Source organism: Bos indicus, chromosome 1 (genome assembly GCF_029378745.1).
Source record: "Bos indicus isolate NIAB-ARS_2022 breed Sahiwal x Tharparkar chromosome 1, NIAB-ARS_B.indTharparkar_mat_pri_1.0, whole genome shotgun sequence".
Classification (NCBI taxonomy): domain Eukaryota; kingdom Metazoa; phylum Chordata; class Mammalia; order Artiodactyla; family Bovidae; genus Bos; species Bos indicus.
In genome coordinates this window covers 29,880,748-29,903,168 of record NC_091760.1, presented here as the reverse complement: position 1 = coordinate 29,903,168, position 22,421 = coordinate 29,880,748, and the positions used below count along the sequence as shown (strand labels likewise).

The 22,421-nt window shown below is 37.6% G+C and overlaps 1 protein-coding gene across 1 annotated transcript in view; it reads left to right on the top strand.

Annotated features, from left to right (window-relative positions):
* Positions 1–22,421, top strand: part of GBE1 (1,4-alpha-glucan branching enzyme 1) — a 312,452-nt gene that overhangs the window by 268,233 nt on the left and 21,798 nt on the right. The window contains exons 13-14 of the mRNA XM_070786524.1: positions 11,413–11,597; positions 13,230–13,360. Of these exons, the coding sequence (XP_070642625.1) occupies positions 11,413–11,597; positions 13,230–13,360 (316 nt within the window). The remainder of the gene's footprint in view (positions 1–11,412; positions 11,598–13,229; positions 13,361–22,421) is intronic.

The window sequence follows — 22,421 nt, the reverse complement described above, 5'->3', positions numbered from 1 at the left end:
CTGCAAAGATTTTTGTTTGGTTGGTTTTGAATAGCAAGGGAAATTCTCGAATTCCACAGTTGAGTTCCCAAGCCTGGCTCTTGCCCCTTCCCTGACGTTGGTATCATTTCCGACCTGTCCTCCCTAAACTGCTGTGCTATCATCTCAGGACATTTGCAGTTTGCCTCTGGAGGATATTTGCTGCCACTCTCTGCTTTCCTCCCCTAAGAGTTTTTTGTCATTTTAGCTCTTAATGATCCCATGAGTCATTTCTCACCCACTTCCCCTCTTTAAGGAAAATTGTATTTTTAGAGCTGCTTAATTCTGTCTTTCCTCCTTATTAGATTGTAAGCTCTATGAGGACAGGGACATACTGATGTACACTGAGCATGTTATCTAGTACACAGAATACACTTCAGTAGTTTGAAAATTATGATCTACTTTTACAGTTGAGCATATGGCCAATATAGGGAGTCATGGGGCTCAGAATATAATCATTGACTTGCATGAGGAGTGTGTACAAGGGAAGATCCAGAGAATCCAGAGAGCATACCATTTGACTTTAAAGTAGTCTTTGGTACAATGAAAAGGAATGGGCATTAAAGTTTTCCTTGATTTTATAAAATATTTTCCTTTGGATCATATCAAGCAACAGTATACATAATATATGTGTACATATAAATATACTTAATATCAGCAAAGAATTGCCTAAAATCTTAAGGGATGGATGCAGGATGTGAGAGACTTTAAGGGTAAATCCCAGTGGCACTGCTGAGTTTTGTTCTGGCGTGCAACCCTTATCTCCTCTGCTGGGTCTGATAGTTATATTCTGTTTCTGTTCAAATTAGACGATGTTAGACTTTTACCAGCTGTAAAGGGAAACATCCAACCTTAACAAATAGAAGTCCCTGTTGTAGGTCTAGTGCATGCTGTGGAAAATGAAGAAGAGACTGGTGTAGCCGCTTCCTGGAGCCTTGGTGATCAGTGTCAAAGGTGGGAGGAAGACTGGATAGCAGTTTTATTTTTCTGAAAAGGGAGATCACACTCCCTAATATAGAAAAAGAATTATATACTGTGCCCCACCTTCTGGTGCTTTTGAATTGTGATGCCAGAGGAGACTCTTAAGAGTCCCTCGGACAACAAGGAGATCAAACCAGTCAGTCCTAAAGGAAATATTCACTGGAAAGACTGATGCTGAAACTGAGGCTCCAGTACTTTGGCCACCTGATGTGAAGAGCCGACTCATTGGCAAAGGCCCTGATTTTGGGAAAGATTGAGGGCAAGAGGAGAAGGGGGCAGCAGAGGATGAGATGGTTGGATGGCATCACTGATTCAATGGACATGAGTTTGACCAACCTAAGGGAGATGGTGAAGGACAGGGAAACCTGTCACACTGCAGTTCATGGGTCACAAAGAGTTGGACATGACTTAGCATCTGAACAACAACCTCCTGGTGACTTGATGGCCTTGAGAAAGGTCAAAGCATTTGATTTTAAAATAGATACTTCCTTTAAAGAGTTAGTTTTTGGTACCATCAAGAGGAGTAGGAGCAAAAGTGTTTTTTTTTTTTTTTAATTCTCATTAAAACTGCACCTTATTCTCATATATACATAAACTTTGTATCAACAAAGAGTTATATAACATCCATAGCATGGAGGCTGTGATAGACTTTAATTAATTCCTAGGTAAAATTAGTATGCATTACAGTTTAGAGAAACAAAACACACAAAGTGGCTAATCAAAACGTTCAGCTAACAGAGCAGGGGCTTTTTTCATTAGTTGCATTGTCTTGAATTTCATCACTGTACCAGCTGGCTTCTTGTCAATTTATAGTTTGGACCTTTACATCAAACAGCAAAAAATTAATTACAGGAAAAGAAATCCCAATAGGAACTTTGTGCTTAGAGGTTTTTCAAATTAACCAGACATGAATGGTGCTGTTTACAGAGGAAATGGAAAGGGAGAGAAAGAACTTAGTGGAATTTTCTAGAATCATTAATTAACTATAGCAGTGTTAGTCACTGGCTTCCCCATGTTTGTTTTAAAGTGTTCAGCCAACGCTTTCAGCCTTCTCATTTCTGAAAACACCCACTTCAGTTACTATATTGAATGCAGTGAATCATGGCCTGCAGTGTAACTTTTCTTACAAAATGTCTCAAGTGACAGCTCAAAAAATTACCATCCTCCATGCATTTTGAAACAAGTGCCATCCGATGTATTACATTAGTGATCATAATCGTAATTTAATGAGCAGAAAGAGCATGCTTTGATGGTTAGTGCCTGGTTACTTGTAATGCGTATTTTTGGACTTGGAAATTTTGTTCTCTGAAGTCACACTCGTTGCCTCTCTGAACTAGAGTTCATTTCAATGTGACTTTTCTAAGCCTCTTATCTGTTGAATAAACCAGCCAAAGATTTTTAAAATGCCTTCCTCAATTTAGGTTTCTACTTTTTTTTTTTTCCCCTTTTTTATGTAGCTTAGAAATCCTTCCACCAGGGCTTCCCTGGTGGCTCAACAGTAAAGAGTCTGCCTGCAGTGAGGGAGACCCGGGTTCTATCCCTGGGTCAGGAAGATCCTCTGGAGAAGGAAATGGCAACCCACTCCAGTATTCTTGCCTGGAAAATCTCATGGACGGAAAGGAGCCTGGGGGGCTACAGTCCATGGGGAGACAAAGAGTCAGACACGATTGAGAGACTTCACTTTCTTTTCTTAGAAATCCTTACTTGTGTTCCATTATTCTAGTTCCTAACATTCTAATACAGTGAGTAGTTCTTACTCTTTTTAAGACTCAGATGCCTGGAGGAGATGAAGAAAACCTTCTCTCCTCAGAAAAATGCACAGATGAACATACATCATTTTGCATAAAATATCAGGAATCAGTAGGGAAGCAAGAATCCCAGGTTATAAATGCCTGTTGCTCTCATTGAGAAATCTATATATATATATTATGTATGCATGTAAACATAACATATTTATATATAATTTAGGAATATATATACACATATTTTTTAATTTGATTAAATTAAAATTCTGATTCTGATCCTGTGTTCTCTATTCCATCAAGTTATCTGTACTAAAACAAATCAATTACCTTCTTTGCCATTACCTGAATAAATTTAGATTTCCCATCCATCTTTATATACAGCAGAGCTTACTTATAAGCTTATTTGGCTGGCCATATTTCACTGTACTCTCAAGTGCTGCTACATTTCCTAAGTAATTTGTAGACCATAGCTGAGAAGAACATTCTTAACTTGTTTTAATGATGGTATTTTTCTTCGTTAGGTTTGTGAGCTGTGAGCTAGTATAAGATACTAACAGGCATTTTCCACTTTTCTCTGTTCAGTCTGAGAATGGTTCACTGTTATTCCAAGGTCACTTTGAAAGTCTTTCTGTGATTTGCTTCCATTTATTTTATGCTCATGTTTACAGTTTTGAACCAAATATGAAATTTAATGTTGCGTTTGTCTACATTAAACTTAATTTGCCCCTTGTCAGGTCATTTACAACAGAGACAACATTCAAAAGCCACTCTAAAATGTTTTGTCTGCAATCACTAATATAATTTTTCTATTTCTTTGTTATGTGCAACTTTCCTTATCATTCAGTTTAAAAAGAAGCCTCTCCAGGTGATTTTTCAGAGAATCTAAATTAGTCTCTAATAAAGATTAATGAATTATTCTCTAATAGAATAGGGTCTTCTTCATGTCATATTTTTTAACAGTTCTTTTTTCTAATTCAGAAGTTTAATTTCATATTCCATATTAAGTAAGCTTATTGGAATATGCTTTAAAGTAGTGACATACAAAATCCTAAATTGGATTATGATACCAAACATTGTTACCACTTTCATCTCTTTCTAATATTTTCCAAGTACTTAATTTGCCCTCGTGTAATAAATGTTCTTCTTGCTGCTAAGTCACTTCAGTCATGTCCAACTCTGTGCGACCCATAGACAGCAGCCCACCAGGCTCGCCCGTCCCTGGGATTCTCCAGGCAAGAATACTGGAGTGGGTTGCCATTTCCTTCTCCAATGCATGAAAGTAGAAAATGAAAGTGAAGTCGCTCAGTCGTGTCTGACTCTTAGCGACCTCATGTACCGCAGCCTTCCAGGGTCCTCCGTCCATGGGATTTTCCAGGCAAGAGTGCTGGAGTGGGGTGCCATTGCCTTCTCCAATGTTCTTCTCAATAGTTAATAACTTTAGATGTTATTGAAAAGATAAATGAATGTTTAAGAACCGTCTGGGAAGCCCATGTATATTAGTATAGGTATGATACAGATATGGGTACAGATATATAGGTTTTGGGGGTTTCCCAGGTGGCGCTGGTGGTAAAGAACCTGCCTGCCAATGCAGGAGACATGAGATGCAGGTTCCATACCTGGGTTGGGAAAATCCCCTGGATAAGGGCATGGCAACCCACTGCAGTATTCTTGCCTGGAAAATCCCATGGAAAGAGGAGCCTCGCGGGCTACAATCATAGGATCACAAAGAGTCAGACACAACTGAAGTGACTTAGCATGCATGCGTGTAGCTCTTGTTATAGATATAAATGAAAATAAATACAATATTTCCCAAGAGGGAAATAGTGGTATTATTTTGCTTGGGCTGCTATAATGAAATGCCAAAAACCAGGTAGCTTATAAACAATAAACATTTATTTCTCACAGTTGCTGGAGGCTGGGGATCTACAATCAGAGTGACAGCATGGTTGAGGGAGGGACCTTTAATAGGCCATGTCCTTTTGTGGTGGAAGGAGAAAGAAAGCTCAGTGCAGCTTTTATTATTAAGAGCACTGTTCCCATCCATAAGGGCTCTACCCTCATGACCCAAATATCTTCCAAATGTCCCATGACCATCATATTGAGGATTAATTTCTAACATATGAATTTGGCTGGGGGAACACTAACACTCAGACCATAGCAAGTGGTTACTTGGTAAGATTTTAGATGTGTGTATGTGTTTTTAATTGTGAATTTTAAAAATAACTTAGTATATTACTTGTATAATAAAAATAATAAAAGAAAACATAGCACTATAAATGTAGCTAAGATTTATTGAGTCGCATATTGTGTCTTGTACCCTTTTAAATAATTTGCATCTGTTACTTCATTTACTTTTAATCATGCTACTCTTCAATCCTTATTTATATTATAGATTATAAGCCTGTAGATTTTCCTGCTGGAATGTTCAAATAAATGATAATTCTGTAATTTCACATTGCATCAGTTTTTGAATGGAGTCCATTAACCCTTGAGGCTTCATGTGTATGTATGTGTGTCTGTTTTAGGGGAACAGGTTCTTAACTTTTAATCAGATTATGACATGGTTTCATACTGTTTCCAGTCATTTTGGTGCAAAATTTTTGGGGCAACAGTCCATGGGGTCACAAAGATATGGATACGACTCAGTGACTGAGCACACATACACAATTCAAAAGTCAGTTCAGTTCAGTTGCTCAGTTGTGTTTGACTCTCTGCGATACCATGGACTGCAGCACGCCAGGCCTCCCTGTCCATCACCAACTCCCAGAGTTTACTCAGACTCATCTCCATTGAGTTGGTGATGCCATCCAAACATCTCATCCTCTGTCATCCCCTTCTCTTCCTGCCCTCAATCTTTCCCAGCATAAGGGTCTTTCCCAGCATCAGGGTCCTTCCCAGTGAGTCAGCTCTTCGCATCAGGTGGCCAAAGTATTGGCATTTCAGCTTCAGCATCAGTCCTTCCAATGAATATTCAGGACTTATTTCCTTTAGGATGGACTGGTTGGATCTCCTTGCAGTCCAAGGGACTCTCAAGAGTCTTCTCCAACACCACAATTCAAAAGCATCAATTTTTCGGCTCTCAGCTTTCTTTATAATCCAACACTCACATCCATACATGACTACTGGAAAAACCATAGCCTTGACTAGACGGACCTTTGTTGACAAAGTAATGTCTCTGCTTTTTAATGTGCTGTCTAGGTTGGTCATAACTTTCCTTCCAAGGAGTAAACGTCTTTTAATTTCATGGCTGCAATCACCATCTGCGGTGATTTTTGGAACCCCAAAAAATAAAGTCTGACACTGTTTCCACTGTTTCCCCATCTATTTGCCATGAAGTGATGGGACCAGATGCCATTCCTTAGTTTTCTGAATGTTGAGCTTTAAGCCAACTTTTTTACTCTCTTCTTTCACTTTCATCAAGATGCTCTTTAGTTCTTCCTCATTTTTTGCCATAAGGGTGGTGTCATCTGCATATCTGAGGTTATTGATATTTCTCCTGGAAATCTTGATTCCAGCTTGTGCTTCATCCAGCCCAGTGTTTCTCATGATGTACTCTGCATAGAAGTTAAATAAGCAGGGTGACAATATACAGCCTTGATGTACTCCTTTTCCTATTTGGAACCAGTCTGTTGTTCCATGCCCAGTTCTAACTGTTACTCCCTGACTTGCATGCAAGTTTCTCAACAGGCAGGTCAGATGGTCTGGTATTCCCATCTCTTTCAGAATTTTCTACAGTTTATTGTGATCCACACAGTCAAAGGCTTTGGCAGTCAATAAAGCAGAAATAGATGTTTTTCTGGAACTATCTTGTTTTTTCGATGATCCAGCTGATGTTGACAATTTGATCTCTGGTTCCTCTGCCTTTTCTAAAACCAGCTTGAACATCTGGAAGTTCATGGTTCAGGTATTGCTGAAGCCTGGCTTGGAGAATTTTGAGCATTACTTTACTAGCCTGTGAGATGAGTGCAATTGTGCGGTAGTTTGAGCATTCTTTGGCATTGCTTTTCTTTGGGATTGGGATGAAAACTGACCTTTTCCAGTCCTGTGGCCACTGCTGAGTTTTCCAAATTTGCTGACATATGGAGAGCAGCATTTTCACAGCATCAGCTTTTAGGATTTGAAATAGCTCAACTGTAATTCCATCATATACTATAAAATATATACTATATAGCATAGTATATGCATAGTGTATTGCATATATATGTATATATTATATAGCATGTGTGTGTCTTTATAATTGTAAATAACACCTGAGAGCTTGTTAGCAGTTTCAGGATGAACATGTAGTAGGAATAATAAAGGAAGAGAGCAGAGAGGAGATTCTTGACTTATCAACTAGATTTGCCCCGTCAATCTGAGTGTCTTGTAGCAAAACCACTTTCACATTCAATTCTGCTTTTTAAGATCTGAAATAGGTAATTCAAAGAATGTTGATACTTGGCTTAGGGAAACGTGTTTGTTTTATTACATATATGAATAAATGCATCAACATTGAATTTCCACACTTTAAAGGAAAGGATAATATTGTACCAAGAAACTTTGTGAAGAATAGCCAAGTAGCTGCCTTGAATTCATCCTGGTTACTTGTATATCTACTGAAGAGTTGGGCTGGTCAGTTTCCTCCTCAGAAGGAGGGGAACCAGAAATTTTAGGTTTATAGTAACTCTCACATATTGCTCTTTATGTCATTCTTTCCTGAGCAGCATTGGTAATGGGTGTGTAACATAAAAACTGCCAAATACTGAAAGCTTCAGCTGCCAGACCTTGTACCAACTGCCTTACTTACCTCATTTGAATCTTAAAAAAGTTTGTATGAAACTTATTATGCTATTTTACAGATGAGGAAACTGAGTACTGGAGAGATTCAACTGCGTAAATTCATATTTATCATAAATATTCTTATTGGAATTAAAACCCATGCAATAGAATCTCATAAAATCCTATTTTTTCCACCTGAGACATGCCATTCTTTTTCCACTCCCAGTGTATCTGGTCATCTCTTATCTTATTCTTTGAATTCCATGCTAGCTTTCGTACCGTTCAACTATTTACAATATCCATTGTCTTTTCCACATGGTACCAGAGATATTTTATAAAAGACCACATCTGAGCTTTGCATCCCCTTACTCAAAAGTAGCTTAAGGTCTGGAGATTATGAGACTTCTCCTAATCTAAACTTCATCCCTCCTGTCTCACCTCTTCTCACTACAAGGCCTATTTTATGGCTAAACCAAAGTCCTGTCTACATCTCACCTTCTCACTTCAACTATGTGCACATCATTCCATTTTCTTGGAATTTCTGTCCACGTATGAGAGTTTGGTCAATTTTTGCATTGTTTTCCCATGGTATCCACTTCTGAGCAATATGGTAGAGTGGTAACCAAGAGTCAGTGTGCTAAAATCAGACATTCTGAACTCATGGGCCCCACTACTTAATAACTCTCTGTGCCTCAGTTACCTATAAAATTGAGACCATAATAGTACCTACTTCAGGGTTGTTGAAAATAGAAAGAATGTGTAATGTTTAGAATAGTGCCTGGAACCTAATAAGCCAGCATTAAGCATTTGTTGTTGCTTCTTGGTGGCAGTGATATAACTATCTCCCCCCAGGAAAGCTAAAGGAATTGTTTATTAATATTAGAGTCAACTTAGAAAGTCATGGTCATACCAAAGTAAAAGTATTTTGCCTATAGAGAGCCTCAATACAGTTTGTAGGCTATTATATCCAAGCTATCCTATGGCATTTCTAGTCTCTCCCAAATTCCTCACTAGTTGAAATCTCACTAGTACTTGGGACATATCATTTTCCCCAGACTGGCAGTACCTTCATTATCAGAAGTGAATGTACCTAACCAGGTTACTTCCCTGGTGGCTCAGACAGTAAAGTGTCTACCTACAATGTGGGAGACCTGGGTTCGACCCCTGGGTTGGGAAGATCCTCTGGAGAAGGAAATGGCAACACACTCCAGTCCTCTTGTCTGGAAAATCCCATGGATGGAGGAGCGTGGTACACTACACTCCAGGAGGTCGCAAAGAGTCCAACAGGACTGAGTGACTTCATGTTCTTTCACTTTCAACCACAGTTCTGGACGCGCCTCATTTTGCTGGTTGAATGGATGATGGAACCAGCTATGACATGAGTGCAGCATGGGCTGATGTGAATCAGGCTCCAAATCCAGGCAGGACTCCTAAGTGCAGCAGAGGGAAGTTCTTTTACTATTTTAAGACACCATAAAGTAAATAATAGGGCTACCTTGGTAGCTCAGTTGGAAAAGAATCCGCCTGCAATGCAGGAGACTAGGGTTCGATCCCAAGGTCAGGAAGATCCCCAGGAGAAGAAAATGTCAACCCACTCCAGTATTCTTGCCTGGAAGATCCCATTGAGAGAGGGGCCTGGCGGTCTGCAGTCCATGGGGTCACAAACATCAGACATGATTTAGCAACTAAACCAAAGTAAATAAAGCCTGCAGATTTAGAAATATGATTCCTTCCTCTGTCACACAGGCAGCATCATAAAACATACTATTTAGGTTGAATTATTAGAATTAATTGGTTTACTAATTAATTAGTTTACAAATTAGAGTTAGTAAACTCTCGGAATTGGTGATGAACAGGGAAGCCTGGTGTGCTGCAGTCCATGGGTTGCAAAGAGTCAGACACAACCGAGCAACTGAACTGAACTGAACTGAATTAGAATTAAGGAAGATTTTTGCAGACAGTTTAATTTTTATGAAGCTGCTACAAACATATTTGTATATTTTTTTTATTTTGATGACTATGGTTCTGAACAGTTAAATGTAAACTGCAGTGTTTCTCAGCAGAGTTCACCATTTAAAGCAACTCTACAGTAAGCCGTAGTGAATTACATTATAACTTTTTAGTTTTTATTTTTTAGAATATTAATGTACTAGCTTATTTTTGCCTTTATTTTTATTGAAGTATAACTGACATAACATTATGTTAGTTTCAGATATACAACACAACTCAGTATTTGTATATATTGTAAAATGATCATCACAGTAAGTTCAGTTAATGTCCGTCACTATAGCTTCCCTTGGTGGCTCAGCTGGTAAAGAATCCTCCTGCAATGCAGGTGACCCCAGTTTGATTCCTGTGTCAGGAAGATCAACGGCTACCTACTCTAGTATTCTGGCCTGGAGAATTCCATGAACTGTATAGTCTGTGGGGTCACAAAGAGTCAGACACAACTGAGTGACTTTCACTTTCACCTTCACCATGCATAGTTACAAAAACTTTTTTTCTTCTGATAAGAACTCTGAAGATTCTCTCTCCTAGCTTTCAAATATGCAGTGCAGTATTATTAACTATAGTCACTGTTCTATGCATTACATCTCTCTTTTTTTAATTTTATAACTGGAAATTTCTATCCTTTGACACCCCACCCATTTTGCCCACCTCTTACCCTCAGGCAACTACAGGTTTGTTCCTTTTATCCATGACCTTGTTTTTCCCAGTTGCTTGGTTGTTGTTACCTTTTTTAGACTCCACAATTCAGTTAGATCCTATGATATTTGTCTTTATTCTGTCACTTATTTCACTTAGCAACTATTTCAATTACAATAGGACATACTTGGGTCAGCTATGGTGCTTTCTAACTCAGAGGAGAAATTTGTGGTTTAGAAAATTGCAGCATTAAAGTAACTAATATAAGCAACTTTTGGAAAGTAGTGTTTAATATTTAGGGGGAAAAAAGAAGCCATAAAATAAAACTCTAACTTGAGGAAAACAGCAGGAGCCACTCTATTAGGCTACTAATATCTAAATTTGATTTTCAGAATGAAGAATGTGTAATGTATATGTGTTATTGTTTTATTTCAATTTTAGAGCCTCTGGTTCTCATCATTACAATGAGAAATAATATTAAAGGGGTTCCCAACAAGGTGTTCCAGGTGTACACATGCACACACACACACACATACCCACACACATACCACATTTAAATTAAAAATATAAGTCTATGGTGGCACATAGATCTGAGAAATAAATGGGAAAATGAATAATAAAATTAATGCCTTGGGTTTCTGTAGCACCCCAAGTATAAAACCTGAAGTATAAAACATACTTGCCTAATGGGATGAGGTAGAAAGAACTTTGGATTTTAATAAGAAGAACTAGATTTTAATGGTTGCTTTTCTGGTTACTATCTGTGTGAGGTTGGGCAAATCCCTTAACTGTCAAGAGCTTTGTATTTCTCATCTGTGAAATGGATATAATAGGGAGTCTTTGGAGGATCAAAAAATAATGTACATACAACCTTTGGAAATTGCAAAGCATGGTCCAGATTTCAGAGATTATAGAAGAGATTTTGAAAATGATTCAGAGATTTCAGAGATTATTTCAGAGATGAAATAAGGATGACAGAGATACTGTTTTCAGTTTGCACATGAGAAAAAAAAAAATGAGATGTGGAAAAAGGAATGTGTGGCCAGGCTAAAACCGGACCTGGGCTTTTGAGTCCAAATGCTGGCAGTATTGTGTGCTTGACTATGCTGTTTCTAAACTAGGGTTGTGCGTATTTCACAGGGCATAGCTGTAGTAAATTAACCTAAACTGATTTCAAGGACTTTTAAACATTTAATTATTGAGGTATCTTAATAAGAAGTGCTAATATTAACCAGATGATGTTGATGTTTGTTTTCAAATGCAGGTAATGAATTTGGGCATCCTGAATGGTTAGACTTCCCAAGAAAAGGAAATAATGAGAGCTACCATTATGCACGAAGGCAGTTTCATTTAACTGATGATGACCTTCTTCGCTATAAGTTCCTAAATAACTTTGACAGGGATATGAATAAATTGGAAGAAAGATGTGGTTGGCTTTCAGCTCCACAGGTAAGCTCTTTGCTCTCAGTGTTATGTTTTAGTCACCAGTGTTGTACATGCTTAGAATGGCAATTGACCTAAATCTATATGCAGATCTCTTAAAGAGCACTTTATTATTCCACGCACAGTGCCCTGTGACATTCTTCAGGTTGTCAAAACACGTCACCAAAATCTCCCCAATAGATAACGAAAATCTTCAGCATAATTCCCTGCTTACTTTCCTGGTTAGCTTGTCGTTGTTGTTTAAATTTGGTAATTTTTATTTCAATTGGTTAAAACTAATGACAAAAGCTCCACATGGAATCCATTTTGGAAATTGCTGTGGAAACATCTTAATTGTTTTGACTGTTTTTTCTTTATATAAATAATTATGCTGTCATAATGAAACTACTTTGACAACATGGAGATTTCTTTATTCTTATTTTTCCTTCCTTTACTGGTCTCTAACTTGTCATTTCAATAGATGCCATTATACCTGCATGCTGTTTTGTATTTTTCATGAGGCTGACTCTCCTCTGGAATTAAAGTCTCAGTTTTTCAATAAGTTTTAGAAAATGTAATTAACAGGTGAAAATTTTATACAGGCTTTTTTTTTTTCCCCCTTTGCAAAAATTAGCATATAGTATGTGTTACTTATAATCCATTTGCTTTTTACTGGTGCCGTTTGAAATTACTGTTGATGTGTTTTTACTTTGGTGTCTCTGATTTTTTTTTAATGGTTGAACAAAGGTACTTATACATTCAGGAAGATTGGCTACATGACACGAATGCCCTAATCGCATTTGTTAGTAGTGCTGTTTCCAGAAGAGAGAGCAAAATGATGCTCCTTTTCAATAGGAACAATGTTGAATACCAAAAGGCATGCTGTTTACTCTAGAGCCTTAGCTCACATTTCTAAATTACCAAGAGTAGTGCTGCTGACACGCATGGAAATAAGTCCTCTCAGAGCTGGGGCTGGAAGAGGGTAGGGCTGAAAAAGCAAAAGCTTCTCACTGCCTACTGTAAAATGTGATGTAGAAAATAAGAGAGCTTGTAGATGTTGTAATTGCTTTTGAAACTCTCTTTCATTAGACCAAAAAAAAAAAAAAATGTAGATTGTCAAGGCCTTTTGGTTGCTTTTGAATCTGACAAAACCATGCAATACTATAAAGTTTTTAAGAAAAATTCAACTTCAGAAATCTGGATATAATAACAGTATTACAGTATATTTTGAAAAATAATTTGATATGCCTTCACTTATGAGTCTAGAGACTAAAACAAAAGTCTTAAAGAAAATTCACTTATAAGTAGTTCTAATGTACTTGCTCACACAGACACACACAAGTGCTTTCTGTATAGCACAGGCACTGTGTTTTTACTTAAAACCTAATCCTCTGTCTGTGTTTTGTTTGAGGTTGGCAATTGGTTGGTGAGATTTGTGTACTCTTTAAGCAATGTTTGAAACTGCTGTTGGCCTTGATATGGCAAAATTTTGATATGGCAAAATTTCAACAAGTTCAAAAAGTATAACATGCTAGCACTTTCATTTTTGGCTTAATAACAAGGCTGTTAAGAAAGACAAAAACCAACTTTTTGTAAAGAATTTACTTATAGCAGCATCTGGCTATTATTTGTATATATTCTATGTGTTAATTCTTGCAGGCCCATGTGAGTGAAAAGCATGAAGACAATAAGATCATTGCTTTTGAGAGAGCTAGTCTTCTTTTCATCTTCAACTTTCATCCAAGCAAGAGCTATACTGATTACCGAGTTGGAACAACATTGCCAGGAAAATATCCTTTTTATTGCCAGTGAACATGACTGTCATTCAATTTTTATTACATCATAGAGTGTAAGAAAGACTAATGCTGATCTTGGTGACAGTAGCTCTCAGGTTCTTCATCTGAAAACTGAGGGACTTGAAATAGTTAATGTATCTTTGCTCAGTTCAGTTACACTAAAGTAATCCTGAACTCCATTCTGGCTCTAAAAAGTATGATTATGAACATTCTCTTAAGTAGTATTTTAATTCAGTGTGTAGTATAGGAGGTGATTGTTGTTTCTTTTTATAAAAATATTTTATAAGTTGCCTCTGAGAGTCATCTCCTTTCCCTTCTCCATGGAATGCATGAGTAAATGGTAGTTGTAAAGATGGCCTCCTTCTCTTTTCTTTTTCCTGTCTTCTAAAATACAAGACATAGCTCACTTTTTGGGGGGGTCTGAATTGATAAGAAATCAGTGCATGAGAGATGTAAGCAAAGGAAATATCAGGGAGAATCTACATTCATTTATTCATCCATTCATTCATTTCACAGATGTTTTATGAGCACCTATTTATTGAACACCTGCATGTCAGCCCTGTGTGAAATGCTGGAAACACAGGAATTTTCCTGGCAGATATAGTCACGGCCTTCATCGGGCTTTTAAACTAGTGAAGAAGACAAATATTAATCATTTGAAGTGTGATCCCTGTTACGAAATGAAGCATGCATGTGTTTGAAAGAGTTTAGGACTTACCCAATCCATGGGAAAAAAAGCAACAGATTCAGGATATAGTAATAACAACCCAGCGCAGATTTTTAAACAAGCAGGAGAAAGAATGTGTTCTTCCCCGGAAGCCCTGATAGTGATTAATGTCTGCCACTGGAGGAAGATGCCTGATGCCAGCATGATCTCTTACGAGCCAGGGTGTCTCTAGCCTACAGTAAGAGAAACCCCCCTATTCAACTGGCTCAGGCAATAAGGAAAAGTGCATTTTGCCGAACAATGGAAGCCCTGAGGTCAGGTGACCCCAGCACTGTGACAGTATCATCAGGTTCCCTGGTCTACTGGCCTTCCCACTTCCAACTCTCAGGGTGCCAGCAGCGTCCAAAGGGTGTCACCTGATAGAGTTGCAAGACAACAGCCTTGGTTCCAAATGTCACCTTCAGACACAACAAAAGGCAAATCGATTTGTATGGTTTTCAGGAACTAAGTCACTTTAGCAAATTTCCTTTGTATTCCATTGACCAGAATTCACTCACTTATCCACAGAGAAGTGTCTAGGGAGGAGAATGCTTTCCTCATGAGTAGCTTAATCAGGAACTACCCGCTGAGTCTCCAGGAAGCAACCTTCTTGGGGAAGTGGTCGTCCAGATAGAATGTTTCTCTGGCCGTAAGGAGGAAAAGGCCACGATGTCCGGTGAGTAGCCTGTGGCGTCTGCCACCACCTGGTGCTGCTCAGGGATGCTGCAGGTGGTGAAAGATGTTCCCTGTCTTCTCTCCACCCCTCCGCAATCACCCTATCCCCTAGGACATCAGAGCATGTAGGAGAGAAGTCTATTAGGCTGCCCCAGTTAACACAGAGACTGCTCAGATCATGGAAATCAGTGTCACGGGGTTGTCTGCCCTGAAGAAGAGCTGTACTGGTCAGGAGGCAACTGTTCTTACCATCTCCTTGAAGAAATACAAACAGCTGCTAGACATGTAGCAACTCATACATAAGCCTTCTCGGTGACAAAAGGCTCAAGTACTAAATCCTAGACTAGATCCTGCTGTGTCTAATGATGGCATATAATCAAATTGTAATTTTGATTATTATAAAACCAAAATGCATTTACAGAACACTTGGGATCTATTGCAATGTTTGGTAGTTAAGCACTGCCCTTGACCCTAAGTCGGAGAGAAGAGATTTGTAAACCCAAGCTAAGATGTAAGGCATGATGCAGTACAGGGGCTGGGGCAGGAGTGTTCCATGGGACAACAGAGGGGAAGTAAAAGAAAAAGAAATAAATGTGAGGGTGGGGGTGGAAAGAGAAACAGAGATTGAGTAATTGATTGATTAATGAGATTTTTAAGCCTATATCACAGAGAGAGGGAGACAGAGATGATTTGTAGACTAATTGATTAAGAAAAGACCTTAAAGCCTGGACTTTGAGAAATGGATAAAAATGGTAGAAAAAAATTGAGGAAGGCCATTCCTGCTGTTCGAAATCATAGCCTATTCTTAGATAATGGACAATACAATAGATTAATTGGGAGAATGATGACCCAAAAAGTACTTGGAGATTAAACTGAAAAGATAGATTGTGATCACATAATAGAAGATTTTAATTCCTTTTAACTAGTTTAGGGTTTTTGTTTTTTTTTTTTTTTTGGAGTTTCATTAGGATCACTAACAAATGGAAATAATGGAATTTCACTGATGTTGTTTAGGAGAAAAACTTGGCTTAAGCTACACTGAACTCCTGTCTGAAGTCTGTGTGATTTAACAAATATTATTAAATGAAATATATATAATATTATAGTATATTTTATTAAACAAAACCCACCCAAAAGTTAATTTCATTTTGTGATACAAAGTTACACTGTATGTGAAAGTCTAGTTTGGCTTTGGTACACCTTGCCACAAATTGAATCTTTCAAAACTTAGCAATTTGTTTAAATGTCTTAAAACACCTTTTATACAGAAGTTTTCCATTTTAATAAACACTGAACACTTCATATTAGTGACCACAGAAAATGTACACATTATGTGTTGTAGTGATATACACATCTTGGAAAATTGGGCCATATCTTCATAGAAGTCACAGTGGCAGCCTTAGTCATCTGTTGCACCTCTAAGAGAACCTTGAAAATATTGTTGCTTCTTTTATTACAAGGATTTTGTCTCCTACAGATCTGTGTCCACTTGGGCCTTCTTTACTCTGGCTGGCTTTCTCATTCCTCCCTTTCTGTCAACAAGCTGTAACTAATTCCCGTATGTTATTGCCTCCTCTGAGGACATTTGCATTTTAATAACCAGTCTCCTTGAATACTCAACAGTATGCTGGACCTAATGAACTAGATATCTAATAGAATATTTTTTTAAAAATGAGTATTTTTTTGGGAGGGAAAGAGAGCAGGAGAGCATTTCCAACATACCTGAAACCATACTTTCTAATTCGCTACATATTAATACTGTCAGCCTTAAATCTTAGCTTGAAATTATAAAATCTTCTGGATTTTGTGATGGTTTGTACTCTGATGACCCAGTTCAGTGCAGAAATCCCATCTATATATTCCTCTGCAAATCATAGCTGTCATTAGGACACTTTCCAGTCCTATGACTCTCACTCTTTCACAAGATAAACAATTCAAGGTTTGTTGTTGTTGTTGTTTTTTTTTTAATGTAGCCTTACATGTCAATGTATTATATCTGTACTCTGGGGCCAATGCCTGTTCTACATGACAGCTATTCAAATCAAAAAGTTGTTTGTTGTTCGTCACAATACCACCTCTCCCTGGTCTTCCCTCTTCCAGACCAAAAATACCTCTGGTTTCTTTAATAGATTCTTGTGATGCTTTCCAGACCTGTTAGCATCATGTCTCTCTTATCAAAATGTACCTAGTATTGTTCACTTTCCTCTTCGTTGTGCTTCCGGAACTAACAGCAGAATATTCCAGATAACGGTCTGGCAAGTATGGCATGGAGTGCCCCATTACCTCCTCTTGTCTTGAGACTGCTCTCTCTCGTCAATGGAGTTAAAGTTACACCAGCTTTTCTGGCAACCATCACATTCATATAAAAAGTTTTAGTTTTCTTTTCTGTGTACTTGTATTATGACATATGTCCCTTACTCTTTATTTATTCAGCTAATTTAATTAAAATCCCAAATTTAATATTGAGCATGATTTTTACCTCTCACTTGTTACTAGACAAGATAAAAGAGTACTAGAATATTAGTGATAGGATTGTACTGCCTTCCCTAAGCAGTAGATAGATCTCTTCTTTCAGCTTCTTGTTGTTCCTTGCTTAGCTTACACAGTCCTTTTTATTATCCTTAGCATTGTACAAGTCTCATTTCTTTTTGGTCTTTCATCTTTCTGACTTTATCCTTATACCTTTAAACACCATTGTAGTTCAGCATTATAGAATCATTTCTAGAATAGGAAGTACAAAAATATTGGTATTTCTATGCTGCAGTTTCTGACTTTACCAAAGTATTCTATGCCATTGGTATTTCCAACTACCCAGCCAGTGTGAATTGAATACAGATTTCCTCTGTGAAGGATCCACAGAGGCAAGATTGGATGTGTTAATCAAGTCAAGAAATTCATCCAATTTTTAATTCCCAGGAAAGCAGGATTTGGTACCAGAATGAATTTAAAGTTTCTAAAGAAGTCATTTGAACTTCTTCTGTCACTATGAAATATAAACCTGCAGTAGGTAGCATGTCTGAATTCTTGAATAGTTCCATTTTTTGAACCAGTGTATCCTGTATATCAAATAGCAAGACATCAACTTTCACTCATATCTGTGTGGAATATGAGCTGACTGTCTTTCCAAGAAACTGTTGTAAGGGGAGCTATTTTGGGGGCAATGCCAGGCAGAATAGAAGCAACACTTTAAGAGTACTTTCAGCTGTCACTTCAAAATAAGATGATAAATTTGGAAGGTTGAAGGGGTGTCTGCTTTGTATTACTAAGGTTTTGAACCCAGTCTTCATGGTGACTTCTAAAGGACATAGTGTCGTTTCTGCAAAAGGAACATGCAGGATTATTCTAGAAAACAAACAACAAATAACAACAGTAAAAACACTTTGCCGGTGCACTGTCTCCCATTTGTCTTTCTATCCACTAATCTTCAGTGTGATAGTCACCAGCGTTCTTCCGTTCAGTGGATAGTAACGTGAGTAAAACAGAACTGAGACCCAATGTACTGGCTAAGGAGGTACATTCACAGTGATGGTCAGGAAGACAAGATGCTATATGATATAGGATATTGGTTTATGATTTTACATTGTTTAGCTGGGTAGAAAGTGAAAGTGAAGTCACTCATTTGTGTCCGACTCTTTGCAACCCCATGCACTGTAGCCCACCAGGCTCCTCCATCCATGGGATTCTCCAGGCAAGAATACTGGAGTGGGTTGCCATTTCCTTCTCCAGGAGATCTTCCCGACCCAGGGATTGAACCCAGGTCTCCCGCACTGTAGGCAGATGCTTTACCGTTTGAGCCACCTAGAAAGAAACATAATTCCCTTTATAATATCAGAATCAGTATTTTATTTCTATGGTCACATTTCTTCAATTAGACCATTATCAAATCAGTGTTGAATCAAAAGGAAGACTGCTAAACCCCGAAGGACAGACTGCTCTCTCTAATCCATTTTGAGTAACATAAATGATGATGCCTCATTTTGAGGGATGTAGGGGGAAGTGTGGGTATAGGGGATCTCTTTTGAGGTCCTTCTGTTTGCTAGCATTAAAAAAAAAAATCTAGTTTAGTATTTCTAGGTGCCCTATAAGTTAAGTTGTGTTAGATTCATGTGACCAATCAGGAAATGAGGGCTTTATGTAACTATCTAACTTCCTCCAGCACACAGCTGGTGAAGGTTGAGCAGGGTGTTACAAAGCCCATGTTCTTCCTCTTTCTGTCCATTCTTGGGTGCATACATGTGGCCAGTGGTGGCAGTAACAGTGACATGAGCAATGCTGATTTATTTCTGTAATGTTCAAAGTGATTTTGTTATATTTCTAGGAGAATAGGCAGCATGAGAGAATCATACACAATTTCATGGCATGAGCTTTTCTCTCGTCAGCTTCCCTCAGTACCTCACCATCACCCTCTACAAATTCTTCCCCATGACCCCTATCATCATCATCCAAAAGAAAAAATAAAGTATTTTTAAAGAATAAAACATGAAATAATTGACTCAGGTCAATTACTGTGATTTCTCTTCATTATGGAAGAGAATATAAATATGCTATAATTCTTTGTTTAAAGTGGGACTCTTCTGGTGCATCACGTCAATTAAGTTTACTGTGAAATATTCACGTAAGTGTTAAGCCCTCGTAGATCATTTATAAAGTGTGTGTCTTGGTATATACAGATTCTTATCACTCCAAGAGCATAAACAACACCAGTATCAAATGTTTTCAAATCTTTTGTCAGCATGCTGTTGAGGTGGGTGTGGGAATAATAGTGTAATAGCAGCCCCCTTTCCAAATGGCTTTTCAAACTGTTAGAATATTGCAATGTTTAGAGGAGTAATCATCAAGTATGGCTTGTGAAGACTATGTGAATCCAGGCCAAAAATATTTAAAACTAAGGGAACAGATGAGTAAATAGTTGGATGTGACTCAAGATCTTTGCAGTATTTTCATTAAACTGCTGCAAGATGTACTTTTTAAAATATAAATTCAGACACTGACATTTGCAACCTGTACACAGAGTTTCTTATGAGCAAATAAGGTCACTTGGATGATTCACTGAAGTGTGATCACTGAAGGCAGAGATGTGGCTGTGAGTTGCTTAGTTTACAGGAGCCTTTGAAGCATGCTTATATAACATTCTGTGTTTATTAGAATCTGGGCTTTGTGCAGCAAATAAAAACAAAGGACTTAATATAGGACTGGCTAGATGGCCACATTCTATTCAGATTTGATATGTAAAGGTTAATTTCTGGACTAAAAATGTAGAGCTTAAACATTATACTTTTCCACATTTACCAAGTTTTGATTAAAAAAAATTTTTTTAAGAAATATAAGTGCTTCTGATAAAAGATCTACATAGTGACTTTGAACACATTTGCATATGTGAGGAGAGAGAAAGTGTGTGCTTTTACTCTGTGTGGCCATATAGTGATGAAGCTCTTTATGTGAACAGGGACAGATAATCCTACTAACAGTGCTATATTTAAGTCCCTCTTTTTTTCAGTAGCTTCACTATGGATGTATACTCATGGCCTTGGTTCTCCTTCTTTAGTTTCAAGATGATAGTGATACTTCTAAACATTACCTAGAGGTACTTCCAGTAATTTTTCATTGTTAAACCCTGTCCAGAAATCCCTGAGATTTAATGATAATAACAAATGTGTACCCTCACCTCCACTGGCAATAAAGAGTCTATGATTTAGCTTCATTTCTCTCCTCAGAAATTTGAGATGAATCATAAAGTAAGAAAAATATTTTGTAACTGATGTAACACTTCAAGATTGGCTTTAATAAAAAAAAAGATTGGCTTAATATATATTCATAAGACTATAGGCAGTAATGAATAATGAGTGAGCCCTTACTACACACATATGTTTTAGATTTTTTTAGTAACTGAGTGTTATTCAGTGTCTCAGCGCTTCTGAGACATTCAACACCATTTCTGTTTTTGGTTTATAGCTCAATTGCTCAGTGATGGTCTCCTCTGGTTCCAGAAATTCATCTAACAATAGCTCAGTCAAGATTTCTCTTCTCTGTTTCTTGTCCTTCTGGAGAATAAAGAAATCAGAAATACTGCTGCATCATCCTATAAAAACAGTACATTCTCCCCTGCCAGTTGTATCACTAATGAGGGGAAAACATTCATTCCTAGCATAATTATTTTTACCAGTTTGTGAAAGGAGGTATTCAGTTCAGTTGCTCTGTCATGTCTGAGTCTTTGTGATCCCATGGACTGCAGCACACCAGGCTTCCCTGTCCATCACCAACTCCCAGAGCTTGCTCAAACTCATGTCCGTTGAGTCGGTGATGCCATCCAACCGTCTCATCCTCTGTTGTCCCCTTCTCCTCCTGTCTTCAATCTTTCCCAGCATCAGGGTCTTTTCCAATGAGTCAGTTCTCTGCATCAGGTGACCAAAATATTGGAGCTTCAGCTTCAGCATCAGTCCTTCCAATGGATATTCAAGTATTATTATATGGAAATTGACTCCAAGATACTTGGTAAGACTGAGTGTCTCTCTTACCTACATATTAGCAATTATATTTTTACTTGGAATGTATGAGGTAAACATAAAACTAAATTGTTGATGGAAGGATGGATAGATGAATAGATGATGATGAAGAGAGAGATGGGCAGATGAGTGGATGATGAATAGATGGATGAATGGACAGATGGATGGATGGATAGATGGAGGATAGGACTCTCTCAAGGTGGAAAAGCCCCTGAAGTTGTTTAAAGTTAATTAAGAAACAAAGATTTCTATAATTCATTGCTTTCCCCTTAGAACAGATATTTAATTAAATGGTAGAAAGGAAAAAGTTGATAAAACATTATAAATAACATATATCATAATTTTGTAGAATTTAAAATTATGGAGTCTGCTGTCAGAATACTTGCTGAACAGACTTTCATAATAAGATCTACCATCTATTCCAAACTTATTACATTTTGCATGCTACAAGCACTTTACACTTACTATCTCATTTAGTAAATTTTTTTTCCTTTCCTGTGGAATAGCATTGCAAACTCTAATGGAAGGAAAGCCACAATGAACATTGGCCTGAAAGGTTTCATATTTGGCTTTCTTTTTAAATACTCTTTTATTTAATCAGTCCAGAACAGATTGTTCTCTTCTGTTTTGAAAAAAAAAATTATATTTATCACCTTTATATCTGATGACATTTTTTAAATAGAGCATTCATTATCTACAATAAATCTCTAATACTGAATGTTAATTTACCTTTTACTTCTGGCTCTCTGTAGAAATTAGCACCCCCCCCCCCGCCTTTTTTTTTTCCCCCCACTGAATATCTCCTGCCTACGAGAAAGCTGCTTAGATCTTCTGTAAGTGAGATTTTTTTATTTTCACCATTTTCTATTAAGCTTTTCTAACTCAGAATCTCACAGGGTCAAACTGAGGGCTCAGTGTTTCATTTAAATGTGAAAATGGTACTGTGAGTATTCCACAAGATTTCTTAAAATTAATCCATGATATAATTACTGGTTCCCTATAACTATTTAAGGGCTCCTAAGGATATATGGATGCTATAGCCAAAAGAAAGTTATCTTTTTCTAGATAAAAGTGGAAAAAGTAAAGCCATGAACAGTGTGTTCTCAGAAACAGTGGTTTCAGTTATAACCCTATGTAAGAATCATTTCTGGTTCTATTAATGTGCTTTCTT